General features: G+C 45.8%; 2 protein-coding genes and 1 non-coding gene across 5 annotated transcripts; 1 reads left to right on the top strand and 2 right to left on the bottom strand.

The window, feature by feature from the left end:
• Positions 1–2,184: 2,184 nt before the first annotated feature.
• Positions 2,185–8,656, top strand: SLC22A7 (solute carrier family 22 member 7). Its single transcript, XM_040249645.1, has 10 exons — positions 2,185–2,638; positions 3,267–3,394; positions 3,508–3,662; positions 3,786–3,954; positions 4,970–5,093; positions 5,425–5,534; positions 6,011–6,225; positions 6,407–6,515; positions 7,237–7,443; positions 7,840–8,656. The coding sequence occupies exons 1-10, from the start codon at positions 2,243–2,245 to the stop codon at positions 7,892–7,894; spliced, it is 1,668 nt and encodes a 555-aa protein (XP_040105579.1). The 5' UTR covers positions 2,185–2,242; the 3' UTR covers positions 7,895–8,656.
• On the bottom strand, positions 8,606–11,510 carry CRIP3 (cysteine rich protein 3). 3 transcript variants are annotated; one of them, XM_040249629.1, is made up of 8 exons: positions 11,410–11,510; positions 11,054–11,148; positions 10,576–10,633; positions 10,348–10,479; positions 9,492–9,563; positions 9,305–9,399; positions 9,117–9,216; positions 8,606–8,992 (listed from the first exon to the last, which is right to left on the bottom strand). In XM_040249629.1, exons 1-7 carry the CDS (start codon positions 11,450–11,452, stop codon positions 9,127–9,129), a joined length of 585 nt encoding a protein of 194 aa, XP_040105563.1. In that variant the 5' UTR covers positions 11,453–11,510; the 3' UTR covers positions 8,606–8,992; positions 9,117–9,126. The 3 variants fall into 3 exon arrangements, with proteins under 3 accessions (XP_040105563.1, XP_040105562.1, XP_040105564.1); XM_040249628.1 differs by having other exon boundaries at positions 9,159–9,216; XM_040249630.1 differs by having other exon boundaries at positions 8,913–8,992; positions 9,113–9,216.
• A 709-nt stretch (positions 11,511–12,219) lies between these two features.
• On the bottom strand, positions 12,220–12,323 carry LOC120870655. Its single transcript, XR_005722855.1, has one exon. It is a non-coding gene; the product is annotated as a U6 spliceosomal RNA (small nuclear RNA).
• Between the last annotated feature and the right edge of the window lie 15,587 nt (positions 12,324–27,910).

Below are 27,910 nucleotides of genomic sequence, written 5' to 3'. Positions count from 1 at the left end.
CCTTTTTAAGGCTGAATGATATTCTGTTGTAGGGATAGACCACATTTTGTTTATCCATTCATCGACTGATAGACTTTGGGTTGCTTCTACCTTTTGGCTGCTATGATTATTTCCTTAATATTTATTTATTTATGTCAGGTCTTAGTTGTAACACACAGGATCTCTAAGCTGTGGCATGTGAACCCTTAGCTGCATGTTGTGGGATCTTAGCTGTGGCATATGGAATCTAGTTCCCTGACCAAGGATCGAACTTGGACTCCCTTCTTTGGGAACATGAAGTCTTAGCCATTGGACCACCAGGAAAGTCCCTGATAAAGGGTTTTAAACAGACATTACCCTGTCGGATCTGTGTTTTAAAATGTTCATTACAGTGGGTGTGTCGGGGCGGGGGCGTGGGGGGTGGGGCGGGTTTGAGAGGGGTGAGACTGGAGCCAGTGGGAGCGGCTTGTATCACTTGTTTTAACCCTCCTGCCAGACTGCATGTTCACTGAGGGCAGGGACTGTGGCAGAGGCATCTTTCTACCTTACAAAATGCTGAGGTTGCATTAGAGACTCAACAGCTCTTGTTAATACTGCTATCACCTCCCGTCATCACCACCAAATCACTCCCAAGTCTACTAGCATCACCAGTAACACACGCCATATCAACAACAGGCAAGTGCTAGAAGCATGTAAAATAAAACACAAAAGGCTCCCATCCACAAACATGACCATCTAGAGGCAATCCTTGTGAACCCCTTGGTGTGTACCATCTCAGACGTTCTAGGTTTATAATAATAGTACTCTTTCCATATGTAATTCTTATAAATAGAGGAGCATATTATACCTACTATTCTGAAAAACGATTTTTACACCCAACATCTTAAAATACAGATCTTCCTTGTTTTTAGTATATCATAGAGTTGTACAACCAGTTATCACAATCAAAGTTAGAATATTTCCATCAGCTCCAGAAAGAAACACCATGGGAGTCTGGCCTAGCGCAGACTGGAGCATCTCTAGCTCAGCAGCTTGGGTTAAAGACTGGGGCCAGAGTCAGGGGTCCAGGTCTTCTCTCTGCTGCTGAGTCAGTGGCTGGTGACTCCAGGCAGAGGTGTTCTCAGCCTCCCAAATTGTTTTCCTTATCTATTCAAAGAGGGGGCTAGATTAAACGAGAGATTTTCAAAAAAAAATTGTTTTTTCAGCTTAGGCCCTTGAGAAGCGTATTTGCTTAGAAATCTAGAGCCCTTGGAATACGATGTGACAATCTCCCAGCTTTGCCAACCTGGTAGAATCAGATCAGAACGAGTCTGACATTGCTGGCTTCCACTGTGCTTTCGTGGCAGGGGCCATGAATGAGAACTGAGTGGGGAGATCAGACAAATTCTGAGTCTTAGGCATTCACAGCAGGCAACTATGTCAAGACCTTGGCAAACTCCTTCCTTCCCTACCACCACCCCCCACCCACCACAGGGTAATCTGGGAAGCTCCTGAAATAGAGTCAGAGGGCAGGCAGATGGGACTGTGTGTATGGGAAGAGACCCTGAGTGAAAAAATGGAAGGGTGATGGGTCTGGGATCCCCAGGTCAGCCAGACTGTCTGGTGTGGTTTCAGGTGTGTTTCTGCCTGGGACATACGCTCCAGGTAGGAGTACAGGAAGGCCTCGTGTTCCCTTCCTGTGTACGGGAAGGGTTCTCAGCTGGAAGAACCCTTCACCTGGTTAGGACCTAGATCTCGGTCTTGAATCCCGAGCTGCCGGCCAGGCTGTGGCTACAAATAGACACAGGTGAACTAAGGCTTCATAGGACAAAGGGCATCCAGGGAGAGCTGGCACTGTGCTCCAGGGGACTTCTCCTTTTAGGGACCCTTGGAAGTGCTGCTGACCAAAGGGCTAGGGCCTCATCTCCCACATACCCAGCTACCCCCCTGGCAGCTCAAGGTTACCCCACTTGGTCCTTGAGCACCAATATGTAAGTCACAGAGCCACAATGTCAGTGACTTCTGAGTGGACGGCAGCCCCTCCCCCCTCTTCCCCCCCTCCCCCAGGGAACTAAGCCAGACAGGCAGGGATCCCTGGAAACCTGGGTGGCCTGGGAGGGCCCCATCCTGGGCCAGCCCCTGAGGGCTGGATTCTGACTGAAGGCTTTCTGCTCATCAGTCTGTCTCTCCCGCCTCCAGAGTCCAAGGGTTCAAGTGGTGGGTGGTTTGAGCTGTGCTGGGCACTATAGAGGGAGTCCGCGCAGAAGGCTGGTGGGTAAGCAGCATGGGATTCGAGGAGCTGCTAGACAAGGTGGGCGGCTTTGGGCCCTTCCAGCTGCGGAACGTGGCCCTGCTGGCCCTGCCCCGGGTGCTGCTGCCCATGCACTTCCTCTTGCCCATCTTCCTGGCTGCTGTGCCAGCCCACCGCTGTGCCCTGCCTGGGGCCCCGGACAACTTCAGCAGCCAGGATGCATGGCTGGAGGCCCACCTGCCCCGGGAGCCTGACGGCAGGCTCAGCGCCTGCCTCCGCTTCACTCATCCGCAGGCCCTCCCCAACAGCACGTTGTGGGGAGAGGGGCAGGACCCTGGGGAGCAACCCGAGAGTGAGCCCTCCACAGTGCCCTGTCCTCAGGGCTGGGAGTACAACCACTCGGAATTCTCCTCCACCATTGCAACCGAGGTACCCGAGCTGGGAGGTTGGGGGACATGTGAGTGAATGGGTCTGCCATTGCCTTGGGTGATTACCATGTGGGCATTAGATACATTACTTTACCTTTGAGAGTCACTGTTTACCAATTTGTAGATGGGGTCTATAACTTTAAAGCACTGAGCTTAGTTCCTGGCTTGTGGTAAAGGCCCTGTGTAAGAACTGCTATTATCACTTGGGAGGTGATTAGGGCAAGGGAGGAGTAAGTTGGCTCCAGGGAGCTGGGGCAGAGATTTGACAAGGGTTTTTCTGTTCTAAGAGGTGCAAAAACAATAGAAGACTCCTTCTCTCCCTTCTTTTTTCCAGGCCCCAGGTCTAGGATTTATGTAATTCATCTGGAGGATGGAGGAGGAGGTGGGGGACAGTCTATCTGGGAAGGAGCAGAACTCTTGTCATCATAGTCAAGGCCTTCCATGGGAAAAAACTGAGGTTGCAGGACTGGGGTGGGGGGCAAAGTTTTCCACCCCCCAAGCTGGAGGGAATAGTTGGGGACTTATTATCTTACATGGAGGTAGCAGGATGGCACAGTTGACCTCAGAAAGCCCCAGGTCTGGGAGAAGAGGGATTGGTACCAGCTGGAAGGGGCCTATGCCCATAGGAGGCCCCTCCCTGCCTGTTCCTGCAGTGGGACCTTGTGTGTGAGCAGAAAGGCCTGAACAAAGCCATTTCCACCTTCTTCTTCGCTGGTGTGCTGGTGGGGGCCGTGGCCTACGGATACCTGTCTGACAGGTCGGGTGAGGTAGAGGGGGCCAATACGGAGTGGGGTGGGGAACCCTCTTCCACTAACTGTAGTGTGGGACTTCCCGTCTACAGGGTGCTGACCCTGCGTGACCCCTGTGCAGGTTTGGGCGGCGCCGCCTGCTGCTGGTGGCCTACGTGAGCTCCCTGGTGCTGGGCCTGGCGTCTGCAGCCTCGGTCAGCTACATCATGTTTGCCATCACTCGAACCCTCACTGGCATGGCTCTGGCTGGCTTCACCATCATTGTGATGCCACTGGGTAAGGCACGCAAAGAATGGGTAGGACCTAGAGGACCGGAAGGAAGCAGCAGTCAAAGGTGAGATTGAGCTCATCTGGCCCTTGCTAACTGTCTTCCTGCCTCCAACCCCTGCCCTGGCCCAGAACTGGAGTGGCTGGACGTGAGACACCGGACCGTGGCAGGTGTCCTGAGCAGCACCTTCTGGACAGGGGGTGTGATGCTGTTGGGACTGATCGGCTACCTGATACGGGATTGGCGATGGCTCCTGCTGACTGTCACCCTGCCTTGTGCCCCAGGCATCCTTACCCTCTGGTGAGACTTGTGGGCAGCTGGGGAGTGGGAGACACAGAAGCCAGAGACAGGATGAATCACTTCCCAGGTGTCTCAGAGGTAAAGAATCCTCCTACCAATGCAGGAGATGCGGGTTTGATCCCTGGGTCAGGAAGATTCCCTGGAGGAGGAAATGGCAACCCACTCCAGTATTCTTGCCTGGAGAATCCCACGTACAGAGGAGCCTGGTGGGCTACAGTCCATGGGGTTGCAAAGAGTCAGACCCGGCCGAGTGACTGAACACACATGCATGGCGAGATTTGAGAGAGAAACTGAGAGATGAAGAAACAGTCAGTGACCAAGACAGAGAAAGAGAGACAAACATCGGTATAAACAGGATGGCATCGGGCATGTGAAGGAGAGACAGAGAGAACAAAATATAGATAGAGATGGAATGACAGAGGCAGAACTGCTGAGAGACAGTGAGAGACCAGGACTGAAAGGCAGATTCAGAGGCACAGACAGAGCAACAGGGGAGCTGGGGATGGAGAGACAGAGCAAAGCACAAACAGGCTGGTGCCCGGGACGAGTGGGGCTGGGGCAAAGCCAGCACAGGAGTCCAGACAGGAGGGTGAGAGTCTGGGTGAGGTGGCCACTTCACTGCCTCCCCCAAGTGAACTGGTTTTGGATGATCCCTCTGGGTATGTCTGTGTGTCTGTCTCTCTTTCATCCTCTGCCCTCCTGGTCACCTGTGGGAGAAGTGATAGCTAGTGCTAGGGGCTGAGGTTTTGGGAGTGAGACCAGTTCATCTGAGCAGAGCAGGGAATCCCAGGCTGTGGGGTACCTAGGCCTGGGCAAAGAAGAGTGGGCAGAGGTGGCTATGAAATTGGGCCTTAACAGATGAATAGTTCATCAAATGAGGAGGGCTTGGGAAGGGAACATGTTCCAGGCTGAGGGTACTGTGTGGGGAAGAGCCTGGAGGCAGACAGGTGTGCCCAGGAGGGAGATGTGGCTTAGGGCGGCGACTCTGACTGAAGGGCCTCCTCCTGTTCCCCAGGTGGGTGCCTGAATCTGCCCGCTGGCTTCTGACCCAGGGCCGTGTGGAAGAGGCCCACAGGTACCTGCTCCACTGTGCCAGGCTCAATGGGCGGCCTGTGGGTGAGGACAGCCTGAGCCGGGAGGTGAGAGTGAATGCATGATGTGCTTGTGTGCAAGTGCATGTTTGTGTGTGAGTGTGGGGGTCAGCAGGTTGTGTCAAGGGTCCCCTTCCTGGGGTCCACACTGTGCAAGAAAAGCTCCTGGACCCCAGCAGAACATCCCAAACTCTTTAGGATGTCCTATTGGCCCTGGTGGGCCACACCCTTTGCTCAGGGCCCACCCTACTCAGCTCCCACCCGCATCCCCTCCCCCTCTACTGCAGCAGAGAAGGATAGAGATCCAGGGAGAACAAGGTACCTTGCTCAGGCCTCACAGCCGACTGCAGCATCACAAACCCTGCTCCTCCCCAACCAGGCCCTGAACAAAGTGGCTGCCGCGGAGCGGATGGTCCGAAGACCCTCGTATTTAGACCTGTTCCGGACACCACGGCTGCGATACATCTCACTGTGCTGCATGGTGGTGTGGTGAGGAGGGAGCCTGACCTGGGCCAGGCGGGGTAGGGGAGGGGCGGGCTCCAGCTGGTGCTGAGTGTGAGAGGACACGGGACAAGTGAAACTGTAACTGCGGGTGGCGGGAGGGTCAGCTTCTGGAGGGACTGGACTCTGGAAGGTCAGGTTGGAGCCGGCGTCAGAGATACGTGGGGTCAAATGTAAGCTCTGCCGCTTCCTTACTGTGAGCCCTTGGACAGGTAGGTCACTTAGCACCCTGAGCCTCAGTGCCTCTGCTGTACGACAGGACGCTATTAGTTCCTATCTCACGGGGTTGTTGTGAAGATTAGGTAAGGGCGTTTGGGCCACCAGAAGGGATTATGGGGACTGGGAAGGTCATGGGCAGTGGGCTCCGAAGGTGGGGAGAGATGGTCCCTCTAAAAGGCCTAAGGCTCCTGAGAGGACAATGGGGCGCGAAGGAGAACCCCTGAGTGGCATCGCGACCCCCTCAGGTTTGGAGTGAACTTCTCTTACTACGGCGTGAGCCTGGACGTGTCGGGACTAGGCCTGAACGTATACCTGACGCAGCTGGTGTTCGGGGCCGTGGAGTTGCCCTCCAAGCTGCTGGTCTATCTGTCGGTGCGCCACGCGGGACGCCGCCTCACGATGGCGGGAACGCTGCTTGGCTCCGCGCTCGCCTTGGGCTTCAGGATACTGGTGTCCCCCGGTGAGCCCCGCCCATTCCCGTAGGCTCCTCCCCCTGGCCGAGAACCCGCCCCATCCCATCCCGGAAGCCCTGAGTCAAGGCCAGTTAAGTCCCGCCCTCACCCGCGACTGCACCTCCTATCCTGGGAGAACCTCGGTTATCCGGCAAGGCCGGCTCACTGCCTGAACCCCTTTCCCTCCAGAGATGAAGTCGTGGAGCACCGCCCTGGCTGTGATGGGGAAAGGTTTTTCTGAAGCTGCCTTCACCACTGCCTACCTGTTCACGTCGGAGTTGTACCCTACCGTGCTCAGGTGAGGGGTTCCAGGCAAGACACCTGGAGGGAGAGCTTGTTAGTCACATCTCTTACTAACATCCTAGACACGTACACCGTACCCCGGTCCCTGTCATCCATTCCTTACAGACCTAATCTGAGCCTCCTGCGTTTGTCTAAATCTGGGAAGAGGTGGGGCATTTAATCTTTACAGAGTGACCCTGAGCAAAGTCAGACAACTTCTCTGGGGCTCTTTTAAAAGAAAACAGTCGCAAAAGGCCCCATCTGTCCAACCCATCCCATCCTACTCACCACAGCCTAAGCAAAGCTGCCCTTGAGGGGTTGTCTCTGGACATAAGGCTCTTTCAGGTAGCTACTGACAGGTGGAGAGGAGATGGGCAGACAGCTGGGCATGTTCAGAAAGCCCTCTGTCTTCTCTAGCACAGCAGTCTGTTCCAGCTGCTGACCTCTTCCTTTCACACCACCCTCTCCCCATCCTTTTTCTAATGACTTCTTTATTTTCCTTCTGCAGTACCTGATTGGTACTATCAGAACAGGAGCCCATCCTCCTGTGGGTGCTGGCTCGGGGGCCCCTGGGCTTGGGGGTGGGTGGGAAGACCACCTGAAAGAAGCCCCAGTTTTCTTAGCTGTCTGGGGAGAAGGGGGCAGCAGGGCCTGCCAGCCCAGAAGGGGAGCCCCGTGAGGCATGACTGCAAGTAATTTCAAGTACCAGCCCTCTCCTCGGTCCTCTTTCTGAACAGACAGACGGGGATGGGGCTGACTGCACTGGTGGGCCGGCTAGGGGGGTCTTTGGCCCCACTGGCAGCCTTGCTGGACGGAGTATGGCTGTCATTGCCCAAGCTCGCTTATGGGGGGATCGCCCTGCTGGCTGCCTGCACTGCCCTCCTGCTACCAGAGACAAAGCAGGCACAGTTGCCAGAGACCATCCAAGATGTGGAGAGGAAGAGGTGTGTGCACAGGACTGTGTCTGTGTGAGCACGTGCATGTGGGTATGGGTGCCCAGGTCCCTGACATCTTAGATAAGATTCAGAGAGGGAGCCATGTCAGCACATGTGTATCCAGTCATGTATGCAAGTGTGCATGGGAGCATGACCTGAGGTGTATATAAAAGTGTCCATGAGTCCATACCTGTGTGTGTGTCCAGGAAGAAGAGGATGTGTACACACACTCAAGTACGCCTACATGTCAGGGATGTGTCAGGCATGTGTGGGAGTCACTTGTGGTAGTGCATGTGTTTGCATGTCAAGAGCTGGGGGGAGCCCCAGGCCTGCCCTCAGGGGCAGGCTGGGGTGGTTGGCTGAGAGGCTAAACCCCACCATTGCTCATGACTCCTTCCTCCCCAGTGCCCCAACCAGTCTTCAGGAGGAAGAGATGCCCATGAAACAGGTCCAAGACTGAGTGGTACTGAGGCCAGGCCCTCTACAGAAGTTCTGCAGCAGGGGCTAAGAGAACAGAAGGGCAGGCCCTGGGACTGGGGCTGGGGGCAGTGAGCCCCCTGCCTGGGGCTGCAGTTGCTCTCTCTCTGTTCTCATCCAGCCTGACTATTTGGCCTCTGGTAACACAGCAGCTTCCCAGAATGCAGTGGGCTGCTGGAGAAGTCTGGCACCCCTCTCATGGCTGGGAGGATTTTGTAAATAGAGGTGCCCCTGGAGCTGTGGGATAAGCCCTGGATGAAAAGCCACTGAGTTTGGCCCTGGGTTCTGGTCCCAGCTTTGTCACTGACTTCTGGGTGACCTTGGGCTTGTGACTTTCCCTTTCTGGTCATCTCTCAAATCGATAATGAAGCCTCTTAGCAGACCTCACCACAGGATCTATCTCCTCTCATCCTCAAATGAGATGCTAAGGTGCTTCTTCTAGACATGGTGCTACAGAAATAACTGTCCTATGATACTTCTGGTACCAGTAGGTCTGGTGGGCATGCGGTCCACTGTGTGGGGCTGGGGCTGCCTGGTGCCAGAGCCAGGGAACCAGGAGAACAGAGCTCTTTGTTCCTGTGGCTGACTTTGCTACCTCCCAGGCACTCTGCAGATTAATGCACCCCCTCACCCCTACACTCCCCACCCTGCAACCCACTGTCTAGGCCTCATGTCTAAAGAAGAATTGAAGGCATGGGAGCCAGCATTTTATTGGAGAAGCAAAAATAAACACATTTTATGAGTACCTTGAAGTTACAGAATTTGCTGGGTCAAGCGATTGGAAAGACCAAGAGGCTACCCTTCAAGTGAGGTGGCCTGTGTCCCTGACCAGATAGGAATGGGAGAGGGAGGAGTTGGCAGAGAAAGTCTAGACTCTGGTCTACCATGGAGCCTAGGCCCAGGCCACCAGAATCCCACCTTCTCCCACTCTCATGGAACTAGAAAATTCTGTAGCTTCCACTGAACCATGGAGGGGTTGATGGAAGACCCAGGTTAGTGTGACCTTTCCTGTGAATATTTCATTTAGATTTTATCTCCACGGGGTCATAGATGTAGCAGCCCACATCACCAATGTTCACACCTGAAGGAGAGAACCCCATTACCAAGGGCCTTGGGGTTGGGGGTCGCTGGGTTAGAGGCTGGAGGGAACTGGGAGGGGCCTGCAGTGTGTTTGACCACAGGGGAAATTGTCCACACAGACCCACATGCCATACTTCAGGCCCAGTGTCTGGGGTGGGGCTGCCCACCTTTGGGGCCAAACAGGTAGCCATAGCAGGGAATGTGGCAGTAGGGGGCGCCGTCATGCTGGGACACAGAGAAAAAGAGAGACGTCTCAGCTTGGCTCTTTTCCAGCCTCCTTCCCAGCATAGTCACCCACCCCTGCCCTGCTCACCTCAGCGTGACTCCCAGCAGTCAGGGTCTTCCGGCACCGCTGGCACCTCAGACAGGGTCGGTGCCAATTTCTGCCCAAAGACATCACCGTCTCAGCTGGTGGAGGAGAGGTGGTAGTTCCAGGGACAGAGCAGGGAGGCCCACTTGCCGGGCACCACCTCCCTCCCCTAGCTTCTGTTGTCACTTACCAAAATAGACGGGTTCCTCACAGCCCGGGCACAACGAGGTCTCCCCAGTGAATGTCTTCATGTGGGGAGGGCCTTTAAGAGGAAGAGGCCCCCAGCTAGGGCCAAGGTGGGAGCCAAGCCTAATCAGGGCCCATCAGCCCTGACTTGTATATGGCACTGTCCTCTTCCAAAAGCCAGGCTCATCCCACAGCCTCCCACCCACATGGACATGAGCCTGCTTTTCTCAGGCAGAGCTGAGTCCCCTCTGACTCCATCTCCTGCCTCATCCCTGTCTGCAGGAGGGACCACCTGCTCCCTTCTCATCCTCCCAGGGCCTCAGGTGCCCACCAGCCCAACTCTGTCAGCAACCCAATCCTCAGGAAACCTGAGCTGATACAGGAGCTGGCCAGGGCAGGGGTGTCAGGTGTTGGGGAGCACAGTGTCACTGTCCACTCAGGCGATGAAGGAACAGGGAGGGAGAGAAATGAAAGAATGTGAGGGGCTGGCCCATCTCAGTGACCCTTCACACTAGGTTATTCCTTCCACAGCCCTGAATTGGGAGAGGCCTGAGTTCTAGGCCAGCTTGGCCTCTGATTAACTGTGTGACTGCACAAGTTCACTTGCCCTCTACAGACCATAGTTTCCTCACCTGTAAAGTGGGGGTGATAATACCATCTGCCCAATTTACCTCTTACTCAGCAGCTGACATGAGGAAATATCAGAAAAGGAGCCATGGAGAAGACTTTGCCGTGAACAAAGTTGTAGGCATGTGAAGCAGAGGACTAGGTGGGATACTGCCACCTGGCCCCACCTTCTGTTCCATCCTGGGGAAGGGTCAGGAGGAGGAGTTCCTTGGCTGGGGCTCAATCTTACTTACTTTTCTTGCCCTGAGGGAGGCCAGTCCTGGGCCTGGGGGGGCTGAAGCTGCTGGGGCTAAGGCGAGCGATGCTGGCAGGTGTGGGAGTGGGAGGTTTGTAGAGGTAAGAGCCCACCCCACCAATGTTCACCCCTGCAGAGAGAAGAGGGGAGGTCAGGCTTGAGTCTCCAGCTCCCAGGCACACAGAGGGTTCTGCTATCCCGGGGCCCTTTCCAGACTGGTACTTACCTCTGGGTCCAAAGAGAGCCCCATAGCATGGTTTGTGGCAATACGGCCTTCCGTTGTGCTAGGTACAAGCAGAGGGAAGAGGACTGCTTAGGGCTCAACAGGGCCTCTCCTGTGCCCCACAGGCTTTTCCCCAAGACAGCTGCCAGGTGTGGCTGTCTACTGGCCTGGGCTGGAGGGAATGGGAGGAGTGAGGGGTGAGCTGGCATGCTAGAACTGCCACAGTGGCCAGGGAAAAAGGGAAAGAGCAGGTCAGGAAGCACAGCTGCTTCCCTCCCCTACCCCACAAAAGCCACGGGATCTATCAGCACAACTTAGGCTCCCCACATCCTGGCTTGTATGGTGCCTATTGGGTAGGTGATCTTGGGAGTTGGCTACTGAGGCTGCCTTTGGTGGGCAGATGGGACTGAAACGGGGCGCGGGGGCTGGTATCTCAGGGATAGTGACAGATACAGAGCTGTGCGCCCTAGCCAGGCCTCACCTCTGCATGCCCTCCTGGGGACAGGACGCTGTGGCAGTGCTCACATTTCAGGCAGAATGGGTGCCAGTTCTTGCCCAGGGAGCTCACTTTCTCTGCTGTGGAGGACAAGGTGGAATCGGGCAGAGGGGAGCCAGGCCAAGCAGAAGGCGCCCTCCTTTCCCCTCTTGTTCCCGCCCACCTTGGCTCCTAGAGGCGAGGGGGAGTGTCTCCGGGAGGCCAGCTCCATCCCGCCCGAGTGCCCAGCAACCCACAGGTGGAAAGAGGGTCCGGAACTAGTCGCCAGCTCCTTGCGTCCTCAGGGAACCCAGTAGCTCTCACTTGCCCCGTCTTCTCCCCTTTCTCCACCCAGGCCTCACCAAAGAAAACTGGTTGCTGACAACGCGGGCAGGTCCAGCTCATGGCTCCGCTCTGAGCTGCAGGCGCCGTACAGTGCAGAGGCGAGTCAGCCTTGGCTCAGTTCCCGCCCCCTCTGCTGGCCCCGCCCACGGCTTGGCCCGGAGCCTCTTAGGGCGGAATCTGCTGCTTCTCGGTTCCAATCGGCCGGCAGAAATTTAGACCCACTCCACCTGGGGAACGCAGGCGACTTTTACTTCCAACAACTGTCTTGGACCAGTGGACAGGAGAGAAGGCCCTGAGGCTAGACTGGGAGGGGACGGAGTAACGAGGATGCCTAGAAAGGTGGCAATAGTTTCTCGTTGGTAAAGAGGGGAAAGCTGTTCACAGCGTAGACGCCAGGAAAACACTATTATTTCCCCGATGTGAGGAGTTAGGCATTCTTTGAAATGGTTTAATTTCGCCTCGTTAGTAGCAGACGTTTAAGAACGGAATCCGGAGCTCATCTCTGTTGAGCAAATTACTCACCTTACTTTCCTTCAGGCAAATTACTTAACTTTCCTCTGCCTCCATACTTTTTTTAAAAATTGGAAGATAATTGCTTTACAATATTGTGTTGGTTGCTGCCACAAATCACCGTGAATCAGCCGTAGGGTAGGTATACATATGCCGCCTCCCTCTTGAACCTCCCTCCACAACCTCCCACCCCATCCCACACCTCTGCGCTATCAGAGCACCGGATTTGAATTCCTGCCTCATAAAGCAAATTCCCACTGGCTATCTAATTTTACATACGGTAATGTAAATGTTTCGATGCTACTCTTTCAATTTGTAAAAATATGGAATGGTTCTCCAATTTGCGTGTCATCCTTGCGCAGGGGCCATACTAATCTCTGTATCGTTCCAGTTTTAGTGTTTGTGCTGCCAAAGTGAGCACCTGCCTCCATTCTTATCTGTACAATGAGTAGTGAAATAAATTTCTTCCTCATAGGATTGTGGTGAGAATTACATAAGTTAATACATGCAAAGTGCTCAAACAGCACCTGGCACCTAAATGCTATAAAGTGATAACTATCATTATGAATCATCCCATAATGAATTCAAAACTCTTAGTTTGGAAGCCCCAAAACGTGGTCAAAACATGGTTTGCTCAGAAAATTATAATGCTTATTAAATTTAAAAGTATAATTTTGAACAACAATTACATATTCCTATTTTAGTATTTGTTAAAAGTAGTCCAGCAATGCTTCAAAGGACATTTCAAAGAAATATAAACCCACAAAATGAGAGTATTTGCAAACATATATCTGATAAGGATATTGTAATCAGAATAAAGGACTTTTATGACCTAACAGACTGGTTCCAAATAGGAAAAGGAGGATGTCAAAGCTGTATATTGTCACCCTGCTTATTTAACTTATATGCAGAGTATATCATGAGAAACGCTGGGCTGGAAGAAGCACAAGCTGGAATCAAGATTGCCGGGAGAAATATCAATAACCTCAGATATACAGATGACGCCACCCTTATGACAGAAAGTGAAGAGGAACTAAAAAGCCTCTTGATGAAAGTGAAAGAGGAGAGTGAAAATGTTGGCTTAAAGCTCAACATTCAGAAAACGAAGATCATGGCATCTGGTCCCATCACTTCATGGCAAATAGATGGGGAAACAGTGGAAACATTGTCAGACTTTTTTTTTTGGGTGATTTAACTTTTGAATCACTCCAAAATCACTGCAGATGGTGATTGCAGCCATGAAATTAAAAGACGCTTACTCCTTGGAAGGAAAGTTATGACCAACCTAGATAGCATATTCAAAAGCAGAGACATTATTTTGCCAACAAAGTCCATCTAGTCAAGGCTATGGTTTTTCCAGTGGTCATGTATGGATGTGAAAGTTGGACTGGGAAGAAAGCTGAGTGCCAAAGAATTGATGTTTTTGAACTGTGGTGTTGGAGAAGACTCTTGAGAGTCCCCTGGACTGCAAAGAGATCCAACTAGTCCATTCTAAAGGAGATCAGTCCTGGGTGTTCTTTGGAAGGACTGATGCTAAAGCTGAAACTCCAGTACTTTGGCCACCTCATGCGAAGAGTTGATTCACTGGAAAAAACCCTGATGCTGGGAGGGATTTGGGGCAGGAGGAGAAGGGGATGACAGATGATGAGATGACTGGATGGCATCACCGACTCGATGGATGTGAGTTTGAATGAACTCCGGGAGTTGGTGATGGACAGGGAGGCCTGGCATGCTGCAATTCATGGGGTCGCAAAGAGTCAGACATGACTGAGCAACTGAACTGAACTGAATTGATGAGCTAACGATAAAAAGACAACCCAATTAAAAACTGGGAAAAGAATTTGAATAGACATTTTTCCAAAGAAGATATACAAAGGTTAACAACACATGAAATGACACTCTACATCGTTTGTCATTAGGGAAATGAAATCAGTACCACAAGGAGATATTATTTTATACCTACTAAATGGCTATCATTAAAAAAAAATGAGTGTTAGTGAGGATGTGGCAAAATTGGAACCCTCATACAATGTTGATGGGAATATAAAATGTAAAATAGGCAATTCTTCAAAAAGTTAAACTCAGAGTTACCATATGACCCAGCAATCGCAGCCCTAGGTGCAACTGACTACACAAACACAAAAAGCACTTGTCCACACAAAAACTTGAACATGAATATTCATAGTACTATACTAACTGCTGTTCACAATAGCCAAAAGGTGGAAAAACCCAAAGTCCATCAACTGATGAATGGATAAACAAAACACACTCTATGATAGACTATCTGTGATAGACTATTCTTTGGCCATAAAAAGAAATGAAGCACTGATTCAAGCTACAACATGAGTGAACCATAAAAACACTGGTAAGAAGCTGGACACATAACACCATGTATTGTACGATTTCATTTATATGAAACATCCAGAATAGGAAAATCCATAAAGACAGAAAATAGATTAGTTGTTCCCAGGGGTTTAGGGGAGGGACAGTTGGAAGTTATCTACTAGTGAGGACCAGGTCTCCTTACGGGGAAATGAAAATGATCTGGCATTAGACAGTGGTGATATCTTGTGAATATACTAAAGATCATAGGTGTGTACCTTTAAAAGGGTGACATTTATGGTATGTGGATAATGTCTTAATAATAATAATGCCTGAAGGGAACAACTTAAAAAAAAAAGTTAGTTCAGCAAATGAGGGGCAGAAGAGAGATTACTTTGCACCAGGGCCCCAGCTGAGGAGACAGTCCCCTAATGAAATAGCATTTAAAGTTTTGGGGAGTAAATGCTTCTGTTTTGTCAAGTCAGTTCAGAAAAGGCTGAAGGGGGCATGTGTGCTAAATCCATCACTGGGCTGCAACTGCCCTGTTGGGGGAAAGGAGTTCTATTTGTGTCTTAGGAGTTGGAGAATGTCTCTGAACTTCAGTCCCCTCCTCTGGGCAGTGGGGATATGACTGGTGTCTGAACTCTGTTCCACACTCCTGTTTCCTCACTTGTCTCTGTGAGTATTTTCTGCTTCTAACAACACTTATTTTACCCTCCTTAGTGACTTCTAAAGGTGGAAGGCTTACACACGGTGAAATAAACTTTTCTATGCTTTCTCATCATTTCTTGTTTGGGGGAATATTCAAGATCCTTAGTTTTGTAATTGTTTTTTGAAAGAATTCAATAAACTTGAAAAATTACTCTCCACTGATATTGTACTGTCATGTTTCTGCCTCTTTCATGTATTTCTTCTTCAAAAAGGCAGTTCGAGGTTCACTGCCTTTTGCACTCTATGGCTTTCTGAAGAAAGTCCCACATTAGGAGTTTGGGAGGGCTTCATTGTTTTATTCCTGGAGATGCTCCCTCCTTCAGTAAGGCTAACTTCATCAGTCCAAGGATCTGTCCTCAGAATTTCCAGGGCACATCAAATAATCCTTTTTTAAGGTTCCCTGCCTCTTCCTGCATTGGGTCACCTTGTGCCCATGCCTCAGGCTCCTGGTTGGGTTATCTTTACCCTGGCTTCCAGTATAGGGCTCCACACAGAGAAACAAGCATTGAACTGTGACTACCATGCTGTGTTCATACAACTTGCAAGGAGTCAGGGGGCAGGTCCTTTACTGCTCCCCATCCTCTGTGGCCTTCCTATATTGAATGGCCAAGACAAACATAATATGCCTCATCTTTTCTATTTCAGTGCTTATGAAAGACTAGCCAAGTCTAGTCTTTCAAATACTTTCAAATATTCCTTTCCAAGTATCTGCCATCCATGTACAGGTACAGCAAATCACAGTATTCCACTCTTCTTCCTTGCCTGGCTTCCATTATTCTGACTCTAACCCAAGAGTCTTTGTAAAGAATATTAACAGGGCAAATTAACATCTCTTGTAAGAATGCATTTGCAGTTACTGACAGTGGTTGTTTTGAATACTTTGTGTGACTAAAGCCTCTAAAATGTTGTATCAAATACCACAAATAAGTCCAGTTGAGTGTAAGTATTACCTACTCAACTGAGAGGGTATAGTTTGTATCATCTAAGGGCAGGCCCCTCTTTTATCAAGATGACTATTCCCCTAATTGCCCCCTGCTTTTTCCTGCACATTCCTGTCATAGTATCTGTAATGTTGTTTTACACTTGTTTACTTTTCTAACTTTCTTCAGTTGACAGGTTGAGACTTACTTATAAGTGTATCTATAGTACCAAGTTTAGTGGGGGTGTTCAGCAAATGATAGTTATTACTAGTACACTACTACTAGGAGAGTGAAAAGGCTGGCTTAAAACTCAGCGTTTAGAAAACAAAGATCATGGCATCTGGTCCCATCACTTCATGGCATAGATGAGGAAACAATGGAAACAGTGACAGACTTTCTTAGGCTCCAAAATCACTGTGGACAGTGACTGCCGCCATGAAATTAAAAGACACTTGCTCCTTGGAAGAAAAGCTATGACCAACCTAGACAGCATATTAAAAAGCAGAGACATTACTTTGCCGACAAAGGTCCATACAGTCAAAGCTATGGCTTTTCCAGTAGTCATGTATAGATGTGAGAGTTGGACCACAAAGAAGGCTGAGTGCTGAAGAACTGATGCTTTTGAACTGTGGCACTGGATAAAACTCTTGAGAGTCCCTTGGACTGCAAGGTGCTCAAATCAGTCAATCTTAAAGGAAATCAATCTTGCATATTCTTTGGAAGGACTGATGCTGAAGCTGAAACTCCAACACTTTGGCCACCTGATGGGAAGAGCCAACTGACTGGAAAAGACCTTGATGCTGGGAAAGACTGAAGGCAAGAGAAGGGGATGACAGTGGATGAGATGGTTGGATGGCATCACCGACTCAATGGAACATCAGTTTGAGCAAACTCCAGGAAATAGTGAAGGACAGGGAAGCCTGGCATGCTGCAGTCCATGGGATCACAGAGTCGGACATCACTAAGCAACTGAACAACTACTCGGTCAGTCAGTCAGTTCAGTCACTCAGTTGTGTCTGACTCTTTGTGACCCCATGAATCATAGCACGCCAGGCCTCCTTGTCCATCACCAACTCCCAGAGTTTACTCAAACTCATGTCCATCGAGTCAGTGATGCCATCCAGCCATCTCATTGTCATCTCCTTCTCCTCCTGCCCCCAATCCCTCCCAGCATCAGGGTCTTTTCCAATGAGTCAACTCTTTGCATGAGGTGGCCAAAGTATTGGAGTTTCAGCTTTAGCATCAGTCCTTCCAATGAACACCCAGGACTGATCTCCTTTAGAATGGAATGGTTGGATCTCCTTGCAGTCCAAGGGACTCTCAAGAGTCTTCTCCAACACCACAGTTCAAAAACAGCAATTCTTCGGTGCTCAGCTTTCTTCACAATCCAACTCTCACATCCATACATGACCACTGGAAAAACCATAGCCTTGACTAGAGGGAACTTTGTTGGCAAAGTAATGTCTCTGCTTTTGAATATGCTGTCTAGGTTGGTCATAACTTTCCTTCCAAGGAGTAAGCTACTATTAAAATCTCCCATTAACACTTTATGTTGTACTGTTAGGTATATATATGTTTTATAATTGTTTTCTCGATTAATTGACCCTTTTATTGTTGTTGTTAGGTGAAAAAACAAGCTTTTCAACTCTAGGTGAGTGGTAAATGGAGATAATGACCTCCAGCACCTGGAGGACTGTCACAGGGGAGAGGTGTTACTACTACTGAGGCCCCTGAACAGAAGTCATAGGGGAGCAGATGTGGATTCAGTCCAAGAAAAGAACCTGCTAATACAGCCAAACATGGAGTGGCTGCTTCAGACAGTAGTGAGCTTTCTGTCTTTGGATGTTACAAGTAATGCTGGAGAACAAACCAACTGCTCATCAGTGTTGCAGAAAGAATCCAAGCATCATATACAGACATCTTTAAGGTTTCTTCACAATTTGATGATATATTATTTTGTGATTCCATTCCCCAAGAGGGTTTGAAATTTGTGCTAGCAAGGGAGCATTGCTAAAATAGTGGCAGCTAACACCTATGGAATGCCAATCACAGGCACTGTATTTGTTATTTTTGATCTAACAACAATGTGGTAATGGATTTCAATGTTACATTGCCAACTGTACAGAAAAGGAAAGTGGCTTGGAGAGGTTAAGAAATATGTTCAACATTATACATTATAGACCTTCAAGCAGCTGACTCTTGAGTTCATATTTTCCTACCTGATGCTCCTAAGTATGGTTTCTGCTAAGCTATCCCTGTGTTTCAGTCTGAAAGAATACTACACTTGTCTGCACAGCATCTCTGTACCTGAAGATAAGAGGGCCTATCCAGGTAACAAATAGGTTGAGATACAAGAGGCAGGGAAAAGTCATTAAAACTTTTCCATGGCTTCTTAGCACCAAGATAAAGTATTGTCTTAATTAATGTGTTTTTGGCAGTATTGGGTCTTCGCTGCTGTGTGCAGGGCTTCTGTAGTTGTGGCGATGGGGATAATCTTCATTGTGTTGCACAGGCTTCTCACTGTGGTGGCTTCTCTTGTTGCACAGCACAGGCTATAGACATGCTGGCTTCAGTAGTTGTGGTGCGTGGGCTCAGGTCCCCTGCAGTATGTGGGATCTTCCTAGACCAGGGATCAAACTTGTGTCCCCTGCACTGACAGGCAGATTCTCAACCACTGGCCCACCTGGGAAGTCCCTCAAGATAAAATTTTTAACTTGGTTCTAGGATTCTCCACCTTTCCAGTCTTCTAAGCCATTTCTCCTGTTGCCTCAATTTCTGTAATTATACTAAACGAGCTTCTTAAATCTGCCAAGTTCTTTCCTGCATTAGGGCCTTTGCAGATGCTACCTCTTTTCTGGGAACTTGCTTCTCCAATATCTTCACCTCACTGATTCCTGCCTAACCTCAGCTCTCCCTCTCACCTATTTAGTACCAGGCTATTGGCCCCAGGCACTCCCTCCTACAGCATCCTGTGCTGAGGGTAGAGGGAGTGCAACCTATGATAGCTATGTTTTCCCTTCCTGAGTGCTGAATCAAATGAGGAAAAAGAAGTCTGCCAACTTCCTGTCCACCTCTCCCGCCACAATCTAGGCTCTGTCTACCCCATTAGTCTGTCACCCTGGGAAGGCAGGACCCAGGACTATGTATGCTTTCAGGGTCTTGCTCAATTTCTGGCACATGGTGCTCAATAAATATTTTTTGGTGAATGAATGTTAAATGTTGCACACAAGTATCCCTCCAGTGTGAGTAGACGAGGACCAGTGGGAGATATGTGCAATTATCAGTGGACTGGTAGGGGTTGAAAGTTTTGTTATAACAAAAGCCCTGGAGCAAGAGGAGTTCAGCTGTCAAGGAATAAGAATCAGTAGTTGTTTCTTAATATATATAAGGATCAGCATGTATGATGCAAAATGGAATACAATTTAAACTGATCCTGATTATAAATATTAGGTAACTAATAAAGTAAAAAGAGAACTGAAAATTTGCTTGGGCAGTAAATCAGTCCCTCTAATTACAGTCATTCACAAGAACTTACTAATTAAGTCAAATTAGCAGGTAGCACAATTATGCCATCATTAAATATATGGCAAAGGAGAGACTGCCGGAAAGTGTTATATAAACTATAAAGCACCTTACTGATATGTTTGTTATCATGTGTTAGGTTAGTGCTGCAATGAGTTTTAATTACAACTATAAATCACTCATTTTATACTACTGTAGACTTGTTCAAGTACATGGTCATATACTTGTCACTTTTAAGGCATTATCAAAATTTGTATCTACAATGACTCCTTTAAAAGGTTTCACTCAGTTCTGTATATTATTGAAAAATCAGTCTTATCTCTTTATCATTGTGTTTTTCAACCTTTATTACCCATAACCCTTGTGCTTTTTCATTCCATGTTTTGAATATCCCCTCCAACTAGAAAGCTGTACTTTTTATAGTTTATAAACAAAAAGTGAAAACAAACAAAAAAACACACAAAAATAGAAACATACACACAAAACTGAAATACTTTCTTAAAATACACTAATCCTCCCACTTGTAGATAATTGCTGCTGCATAATCAACATTATTATGAAGCTTTCAAGAGTCTGTCCAATTTTTCCTTTGTTTCCCAGCATCAACTTGCCATCAGATGAACCTGTTGAGAGCACTCTGTATTAGCTACTTGTGGTTAGCTGCTTAGGGCAACTGAGAGAACTACATTTTGTGATTCAGCGGCATCAGTTGGACTAATTCAGAATCAAGACTGTCAGAAAGGACTTCTTGACCCTTTACCAAGGCTGCCTTCAAACATATGCTTGTGGACTGTAACCCACCAGGCTCCTCTGCCCAAGGGAACTCCCAGGCAAGAATACTGGAGTGGGTTGCCATACCCTCCTCCAGGGGGTCTTCCCAATGAATCGGACTCTTGTCTCCTGCATCTCCTGCATTGCAGGTGGATTCTTTACCGCGGGGCCACCAGGGAAGCCCAAAACATACACTTGTGAAGAAATCAATAATGGCTTTAAATGCTGGTTTTCCATGCAAACATGGATTTGGCTTCTCAAGTATTACTTGGGAATGTGCATTTCATCTTAAAGTGTATATTTAAAAATGACCTCCAAATAATCAGCAGCATGAAAAAATATATTCATATACTGGAAACAGAGGAGTAAAACTTGGTGGTCAGCTTACTTACAAATCTGATAGATGGTGACAGTACTCCTTGGTGGAAACTATCTGCAACTTCCTCATCTTCTCACTAAGGTCTGGGGGTAATTTTTTTTTTAATATAATATACAAGAATAGTCCTTTCAGGTCATGAGACTTTGTAATGAGACTAAAACAGTTTAATCTTATGAATTTCGACAAATGCAAATGCTTACCTTTTTATAGAGAAGTCTTTCAGTTCCTCTATGAAGTTCAAGTTCACAGAATCAGAAGCCAAGTTCTACCCTCTTCTCAACTCCAAAATGATTGGGTTCTTTCTCCTCTTCTCCTGAGCTTTTGGAACATGTAGAGCTATAAGGTACTTATTTCTAATCTCTTATACCCCACACCTCACCACCAAAAAAAGGGCAGCAATTACTAGTATCTTAGTGGAGATAAAAACCTGAGCACCCATCTTCTGATAAAAAGCCACAAAGAAGAAGGCTAAACAAAGAAGGTACTAAATGAACATTTTATTTTCTACTTAGAAGCATTTCTTTTGGAGAATCTCATTTTCCTTAGTGCACATTAATTCAGCTTAGTCTAGATTCCTCAGTAAGGTACACCCTGCCTTCCCAGGGTGAGCTAATGACTGGGGCTTGGTCTGGATACTTCATCCACTTGGCCACAGTAATTGTTCAAAGATAGAAATGTAGCCCAATTCACATGAATCAACATCCTCCCTGAGATTTTTTTCAAGCTATAAGGAAAGATACACTCTCATTTCCTACATAGAAGCCTGTAAAAACAATTGTAACTTGAGACTGCAGGGCTTAACTTGCCCCTTAGTGAAGAGAAAATGAGAAGTTAAGCAGAGGTGAGGAAATGGGGAACAAAGAGGCCCAATGACAGCTTTGACATCCTGGATCTAACTCTGATTTGGTTTCCCAGTTACCAAACCACAAATTACCATCTATTCTTTTTTTTTTTTTCTTAAGCGGTGTGAGTTCAGTTTCTGTTACAACCAAAACAGTCCTAATTAAGGATTTGGACAGTTCTCCAAAGAAGATACACAAATGGCTGATAAGCACATAAAGAGATGCTTGACATCATTAGTCATTAAAGAAATGCAAATCAAAACTATAAGGATACCACTTCATACCCACTAGGATGGCTATAGTTAAAAAAGAAAAACAGAAAGTAACAAGTGTTGGAGGTCCAGTGGTTAAGAATCCTCCTGCCAATGCAAGGAACAAGGATTTGATCCCTGGTCTGGGAAGAGTCCATGTGCCATGAGGTAACTAAGCCCATGTGCCACAACTAATGAAGCCTGGGGCCTTAGAGCCAATGCTCTGTAAAAAGAGAAGCTACCGCAATGAGAAGCCCACACATCATGACTAGAGAGTAGCTCCCACTTGTCACAACCAGAGAAAGCCCATGCACAGCAATGAAGGCCCAGCATAGACAAAAATAAACAAATAGATTTAAAAAATTAAAAAATAAATATCTATTTTTAAAAAGTGTTGGAAAGATGTGGAAAAAATTAAACCTCACATTTCTGGTAGGAATGTAAAGTGGTACAGCTGCTGTGGAAAACAGATTGACAGTTCCTCAAAAAGTAATATACTGTAACGTCACAGAAATGGCAGAGCAGAGAGCTCCAAGAATCAGCTCCTCCACTGAAGTTATCATCAAGCTGGCAAAAACTGACAGAATTATCTTCTTGAGAACTTTGGAATCTAATAAAAATTTTACAATGGAGTCCAACCAGTGGTGTGCTTAATGAAAAAAGTAGCTGCAAAATTTCAGTAAAAAAGCATTGCAGCGTTTTTGCTTACCTATCTAATATGTCTTATTCCACAGCTTGGAGGTGTCCATTGAGATAGCAGTCCACATTCCTGGTATAGCTTGCTAGTGCCAGGAGAAAGCAATATGGCAATATGCACCTTGTTCTCAAAAGATTGTAGCTGTGGATTTTGCCTTGTTTGGTGGTTCCCTGAAGGATCTGTGCTAAGGCTGACCCTGTTTTGCTTCCCTCAAGCTGGAGCAGCTTTCAAATCATTCACTGAAACCATTTAAAGACATATACTATCAGTGGCTGCCTAGATAAAGAAACAATGAATGGAACAACCAGGAGACAAATCTAAAAGTCGAGAAGACTGAGGAGGAAGACACAGGGAAATAAGAACTCTAGATGGCTACCAGGTGTATGGGGAAATTCAGGATGAAAAATACATGCCCAGGGACAGATAAAGGTTCAGAAAAGACCTGAGAGGACCTGAGGCTTGCATGTTCAGCTAAACTTTGGGATTCACGCAGCCAGAAGGTGAAGGTTAAGGCAGAGTTCTAGGAAAATTGGCTTAGCATTGAAGTACTTAGCACCCCCCCAGGTCAGTGTCTCCAAAGACCAGGAGAGGTGGAGTTTTAGTCTGTTTTTATTTGATTTTCCACTCCAGGCATTTAAAGAAATCTCCATCAGGTCACTGATTGCTGTGATAATGGAACAGAGATTTAAGGACCACACACAAACATACAGTCTTAACAAAAACAGTTTGGAAAATTCAATAAACAAATGATGGCTACAGACTTCAATAATCAACAGCAAACCCTGGGAAGGGGATTTGATTCCCAGGCTGACAAGTATAATAGTCAAAATGTCCAGTTTTAAACCAAAAAATCACAAGGTATAAAAAGAATAAAGAAAATATGGTTCATTCATAGGAAAAAAAGAAATTTATAGAAACCATCACCAAGGAAGCCCAGACACTGGACTTACTAGGCAAATATTTTCAACCAACTGTCTTGGATATGCTCAAAGAGCTAAAGAAAATAATGGACAAAAAAAACCCCAGGAGAATGAACAAATATCAATATAAAAATATAAAAAGAACCAAATAAAATTCTAGAACTGAAAAGTACAGTGCCTGACATGAAAAACTCACTATGGGGGTTCAACAACTTTAGATTCAAGTTGGCAGGAGAGAAATGAGTAAACTGGAAGAGAGAACTACTGAAATTATGTGAGTATCAGAAAGAAAAGATGGTTAGGAAAAATAAACAGAGCCTAAGGGACGCATAGGACACCAACAAACAGACCAACATATGCATTATGGGAGTTACAGAAAGAGGAGAGAGTGAAAAGTGGCAAAAAATAACGGTTGAAAACTCTCCAAATTCATCAAAAGACATGAATTTACATATCCAAGAAGTAGAACAAACTCCAAACAGAGCAAACTCAAAGAGATCCAGACCAAGTCACTTTACAATCAAAGTGACAAAAGACAAAGAGAGAATATTGAAAGCAGCACAAGAGAAGTGACTCATCATGTACAAGGGATCTTCAATAAGATTAACAGCTGATTTCTCATCAAAAGTCATGGAGGTCAGAAGACTGGGGAGACATAAAATGCTAAAAGAAGAAACTCTCAACCAAGAATCTGTATCCAACAAAACTATCCTTCACAACAAAGAGGAAATTCAAACCTTAAGCCTTCCTAGAGAGTGAAAGCTGAGGGAGTTTATCACTATTAGACAATGCTAGACTACAAGAAATGCTAAAGGGAAGTCTTTAGGTTGAAATGAAAGGACAACAGACAGTAACTCAATAACTCAAAGCCATACAAAGAGAGAAAGAAATCTGGGAAAGGTAACAGTAAATATAAAAGCCAGTATTATTTGGTTTGTGACCACTCTCCTTGTTTTCTATATGATTTAAAAGACAAACACACAGGCTGATTCATGTCAATGTATGGCAAAAAGCACTATAATATTGTAAAGTAATTAGCCTCCAATTATAATTAATTAATTTTAAAAAGACAAACACAAAAAAACAATAATTATGAAACTAGTTAATCAACACATAATATATCAAGATGTAATTTGTGACAAAACATAAGGAGAGAGATGGAGCTATATAGGAGCAGAATAAGAATTTTTTGTACAGTATTGAAGCTAAGTTGGTATCAATTCAAATGAGACTGTTATAAAATTTAAGATGTTAATTATAATCCCACTCAGTAACCACTGAGGAAATCTAAAATATATAGAGAAAAGGAAATAAAGAGAGGATCAAAACAATACATTGAGAATAAATTAAACAAAATACAGTATTGAAGGAACTGAGGAACAAAAAAGATACGAGATAAGACATAAGATAGAAGAAAATAAACAGCAAGATATCATAAGTACTTTCTTACCAATAATCACCTTAAATATAAAGAAATTAAACCCATCAATTAAAAGACAGGAACTGGCAGATGGATGAAAAAAAGTCCAACTATATGCTGTCTACAAGAGACTCACTTTAAACTCACTTTAGATCCTAACACACATATAAGTTGAAAGGATGGAAGAAGACATTCCATGCAAATAGTAACCAAAAGAGAGCTGAGGTAGCCATGTTAAAATTAAACTTTAAATAAAAAGTAGACTTTAAATTAAAAAATAAAAAATTGTTAAAGGGCAAAGAAAGTCATTATACATTGACAGAGTCAGCTCATTAAGATGATATAGAAACTATAAATGCATACATGTCAAACAGAAACCCAAAATATATGAGTCAAATATTGACACAATCGAAGGGAGAAACAGTTCTACAACAATAGTGGGAGACTGGGAGATTCCAATACTCCAATAATGAACAGAACATCTAGACAGAAGTTCACTAAGGAAATAGAGGACTTGAACAATACTAAATTAACTAGATCTTACAGATATACACAGAATATCCAAAAACAGAAGAATACACAATCTTCTCAAGCTCACATAAAACATTTTCCAGGATAGATTATATGTTAGGTCACAAAACAAGTCTCAGTACATTTAAAAAGATTAAAATTATACAAAGTATCTTCTCCAACCACAAGGGAATAAAGCTAAAAATCAGTAACAGGAGGAAAACTCACAAAATCTGGAAGTTAAACAGCACACTCTTAAAGAACCAACAGTTCAAAGGACTCGCAAGAGAAATTATAAAATACTTTGAGATGAGTGAAAATAAAAACATATCAAAATGTATGAAGTACAGCGAAAACAGTGCTCAAAGGGAAACTATAGCTGTGAATATATTTTTTAAGTCTTTATTGAATTTGTTACAATACTGCTTCTGGTTTATGTTTTGGGATTTCAGCCACAGGCATGTGGGATCTTAGCTCCCTAACGGGGGACCAAACCCACACCCCCTGCACTGGAAGGTAAAGTCTTGAACTGCCACCCAAGTCCAGTAAACATTTTTAAAAAGATTCCAAATCAACAACCTCACCCTTACACCTTGAGGGACTAGGAAGAAAAGAGCCAACAAAACCAAGTGAAAAGACAGCTTACAGAATGGTAGAAAATATATTCAAATCATGTATCTGATAAAGGTCTAGTAATAAAAAGCAAATAATAGTATTTTAAAATGGAAAAGAACTTTATTAGACATTTCTCCAAAAAAGATATATAAATGGCCAAAAAGCACGGAGAGATGATCAATATCATTAGTCATCAAGAAATACAAAGCAAAACCACAATAAAATATTGGGATGGTTATAGAACATGAAAAAGGAATTTAACCAGTGCTATGAATATGGAGGGACTTCCCAGGTGGTGCAGTGGTAAAGAATCTGCCTGCCAATGCAGGAGCCAAAGGAGACACCGGTTTGACTCCTAGGTCAGGAAGAACCTGGAGGAGGAAATGGCAACGCACTCCAGTATTCTTGCGCTGGGATAATCCCATGGACGGAGGAGACTTGGGGGCTACAGACCATGGGGTCACAAAGAGTTGGACACACCTGAGTGATTAAGCATGCTTGCACACATGAATATGGAGAAACTGGATTGTTGGAAGGGATGTAAAATGACTCAGGTGCTGGGAAAACAGTTTGGTGGTTCCTATAAATGTTAAATATATAATAACATATGACCCAGCAATTCCACTTCTGGGTACATACTGAAAAAACTGAAAATAGGCACTCAAAACAAGTACTTATGCATAAATGTTCATAACAGTAATATGCACAATAGCCAAAAGGTGTAAACAACCTAAATGTCTATCAACGGATGAATGCATCAATAACTTGTGGTATACACGGACAATGGAATATTGTTCAGCCATAAAAAAGTAATGGAACATTGATACATGGTATATCTATGAAGCTCAGAAACACTATTACAAGTGAAAGAAAACATAAAAATCACTGATTGTGTGACTCCATGTATATGAAATATCCAGAATATGCAAATCCAGAAAGACAGAAAGAAAGGGGAGGTAGGAATGGGAACTAACTGTATAATGGTTTTATTCTGTGGTAGTGGAAATGTTTTAGAACTGGACAGAGGTTTTGGATGTACAACATTGGGAATATACTAAATGCCACTGACTTGTTCACTTTAAAGTGGCTAACTTTATGTTATGTGAATTTCACCTCCATAAAACAAAAACAAAACCCACTTAAGATAGCAGTTACATTCAGGAAAGCAGTGACTGCCAAGAGTATATGAGAAAGGCTTCAAGGGTGCTGGTCACATTCCATTTTTTGATTTGGGTGTTGGTCACCCAAAGCATTACACAAAGTGTTCACTTTGTGAAAAGTACTGAGCTTAACACTTGTGGTGTGTGTGCTTTTGTTTTTTGTATGCACTTTATACTTTAATAAAAATTATATTTTTTAAAAACAGTTGCCAGTACATATCCAAGAGAACTGAAAAACACATCCACACAAATACCTGTACACAAATGTTCACAGTAGCATAATAGCCAAAAAGTGGAAGTAATACAAATGTCTACCAACTAATGGACAAACAAAATGTGGCATATCTATACAGGGGGATATTATTCAACAGCAACCCACTCCAGTATTCTTGCCTGGAGAATGCCATGGACAGAGGAGACTGGCGGGCTGCAGTCCATGGCGTTGCAAAGAGTCAGACATGACTGAGCAGCTAACACTTACACTTACAAAATACTAATGAATTACTGATAACCTAGCACAACATGGATGAACCTTGAAAATGTTAAGTGAAAGAAACCAAACACAAAAGGCCACATATTCTATGACTCTATTTATAATGAATTGTCCAGAATAGGTAAATTCATAAAGGCACAAAGCAGACTGATGATTGCTGGTGGCTTTGGGGCAGGGGATAATTAGGAATGTCTGCTAATTGGGATGTGTTTTTAAGAGAGTGATGGAAATATTCTGAAATTAGACAATGGGGGTTACTGCACAACCTTCAAGATACTAAAAACCATTGGACCGTACACTTTAAAATGATGAATCGTGTTATGTGAAATTTAATGTTATAGAAATGTTTTGATTAAAAAGGTTTATTATTAATCAATAATTAATAATTATTATTACTCAATAACATGTGAACTCTAGCATATCAAATTTTAAAAGGGAAAATTTTTTTCCAAATGAAAAAATATTATTCCAAAAA

This window comes from Oryx dammah, unplaced genomic scaffold (assembly GCF_014754425.2).
Source record: "Oryx dammah isolate SB20612 unplaced genomic scaffold, SCBI_Odam_1.1 HiC_scaffold_11, whole genome shotgun sequence".
NCBI lineage: Eukaryota > Metazoa > Chordata > Mammalia > Artiodactyla > Bovidae > Oryx > Oryx dammah.
Note: the sequence above shows the minus strand (reverse complement) of the source record. Positions and strands in the feature narration are given on the sequence as shown.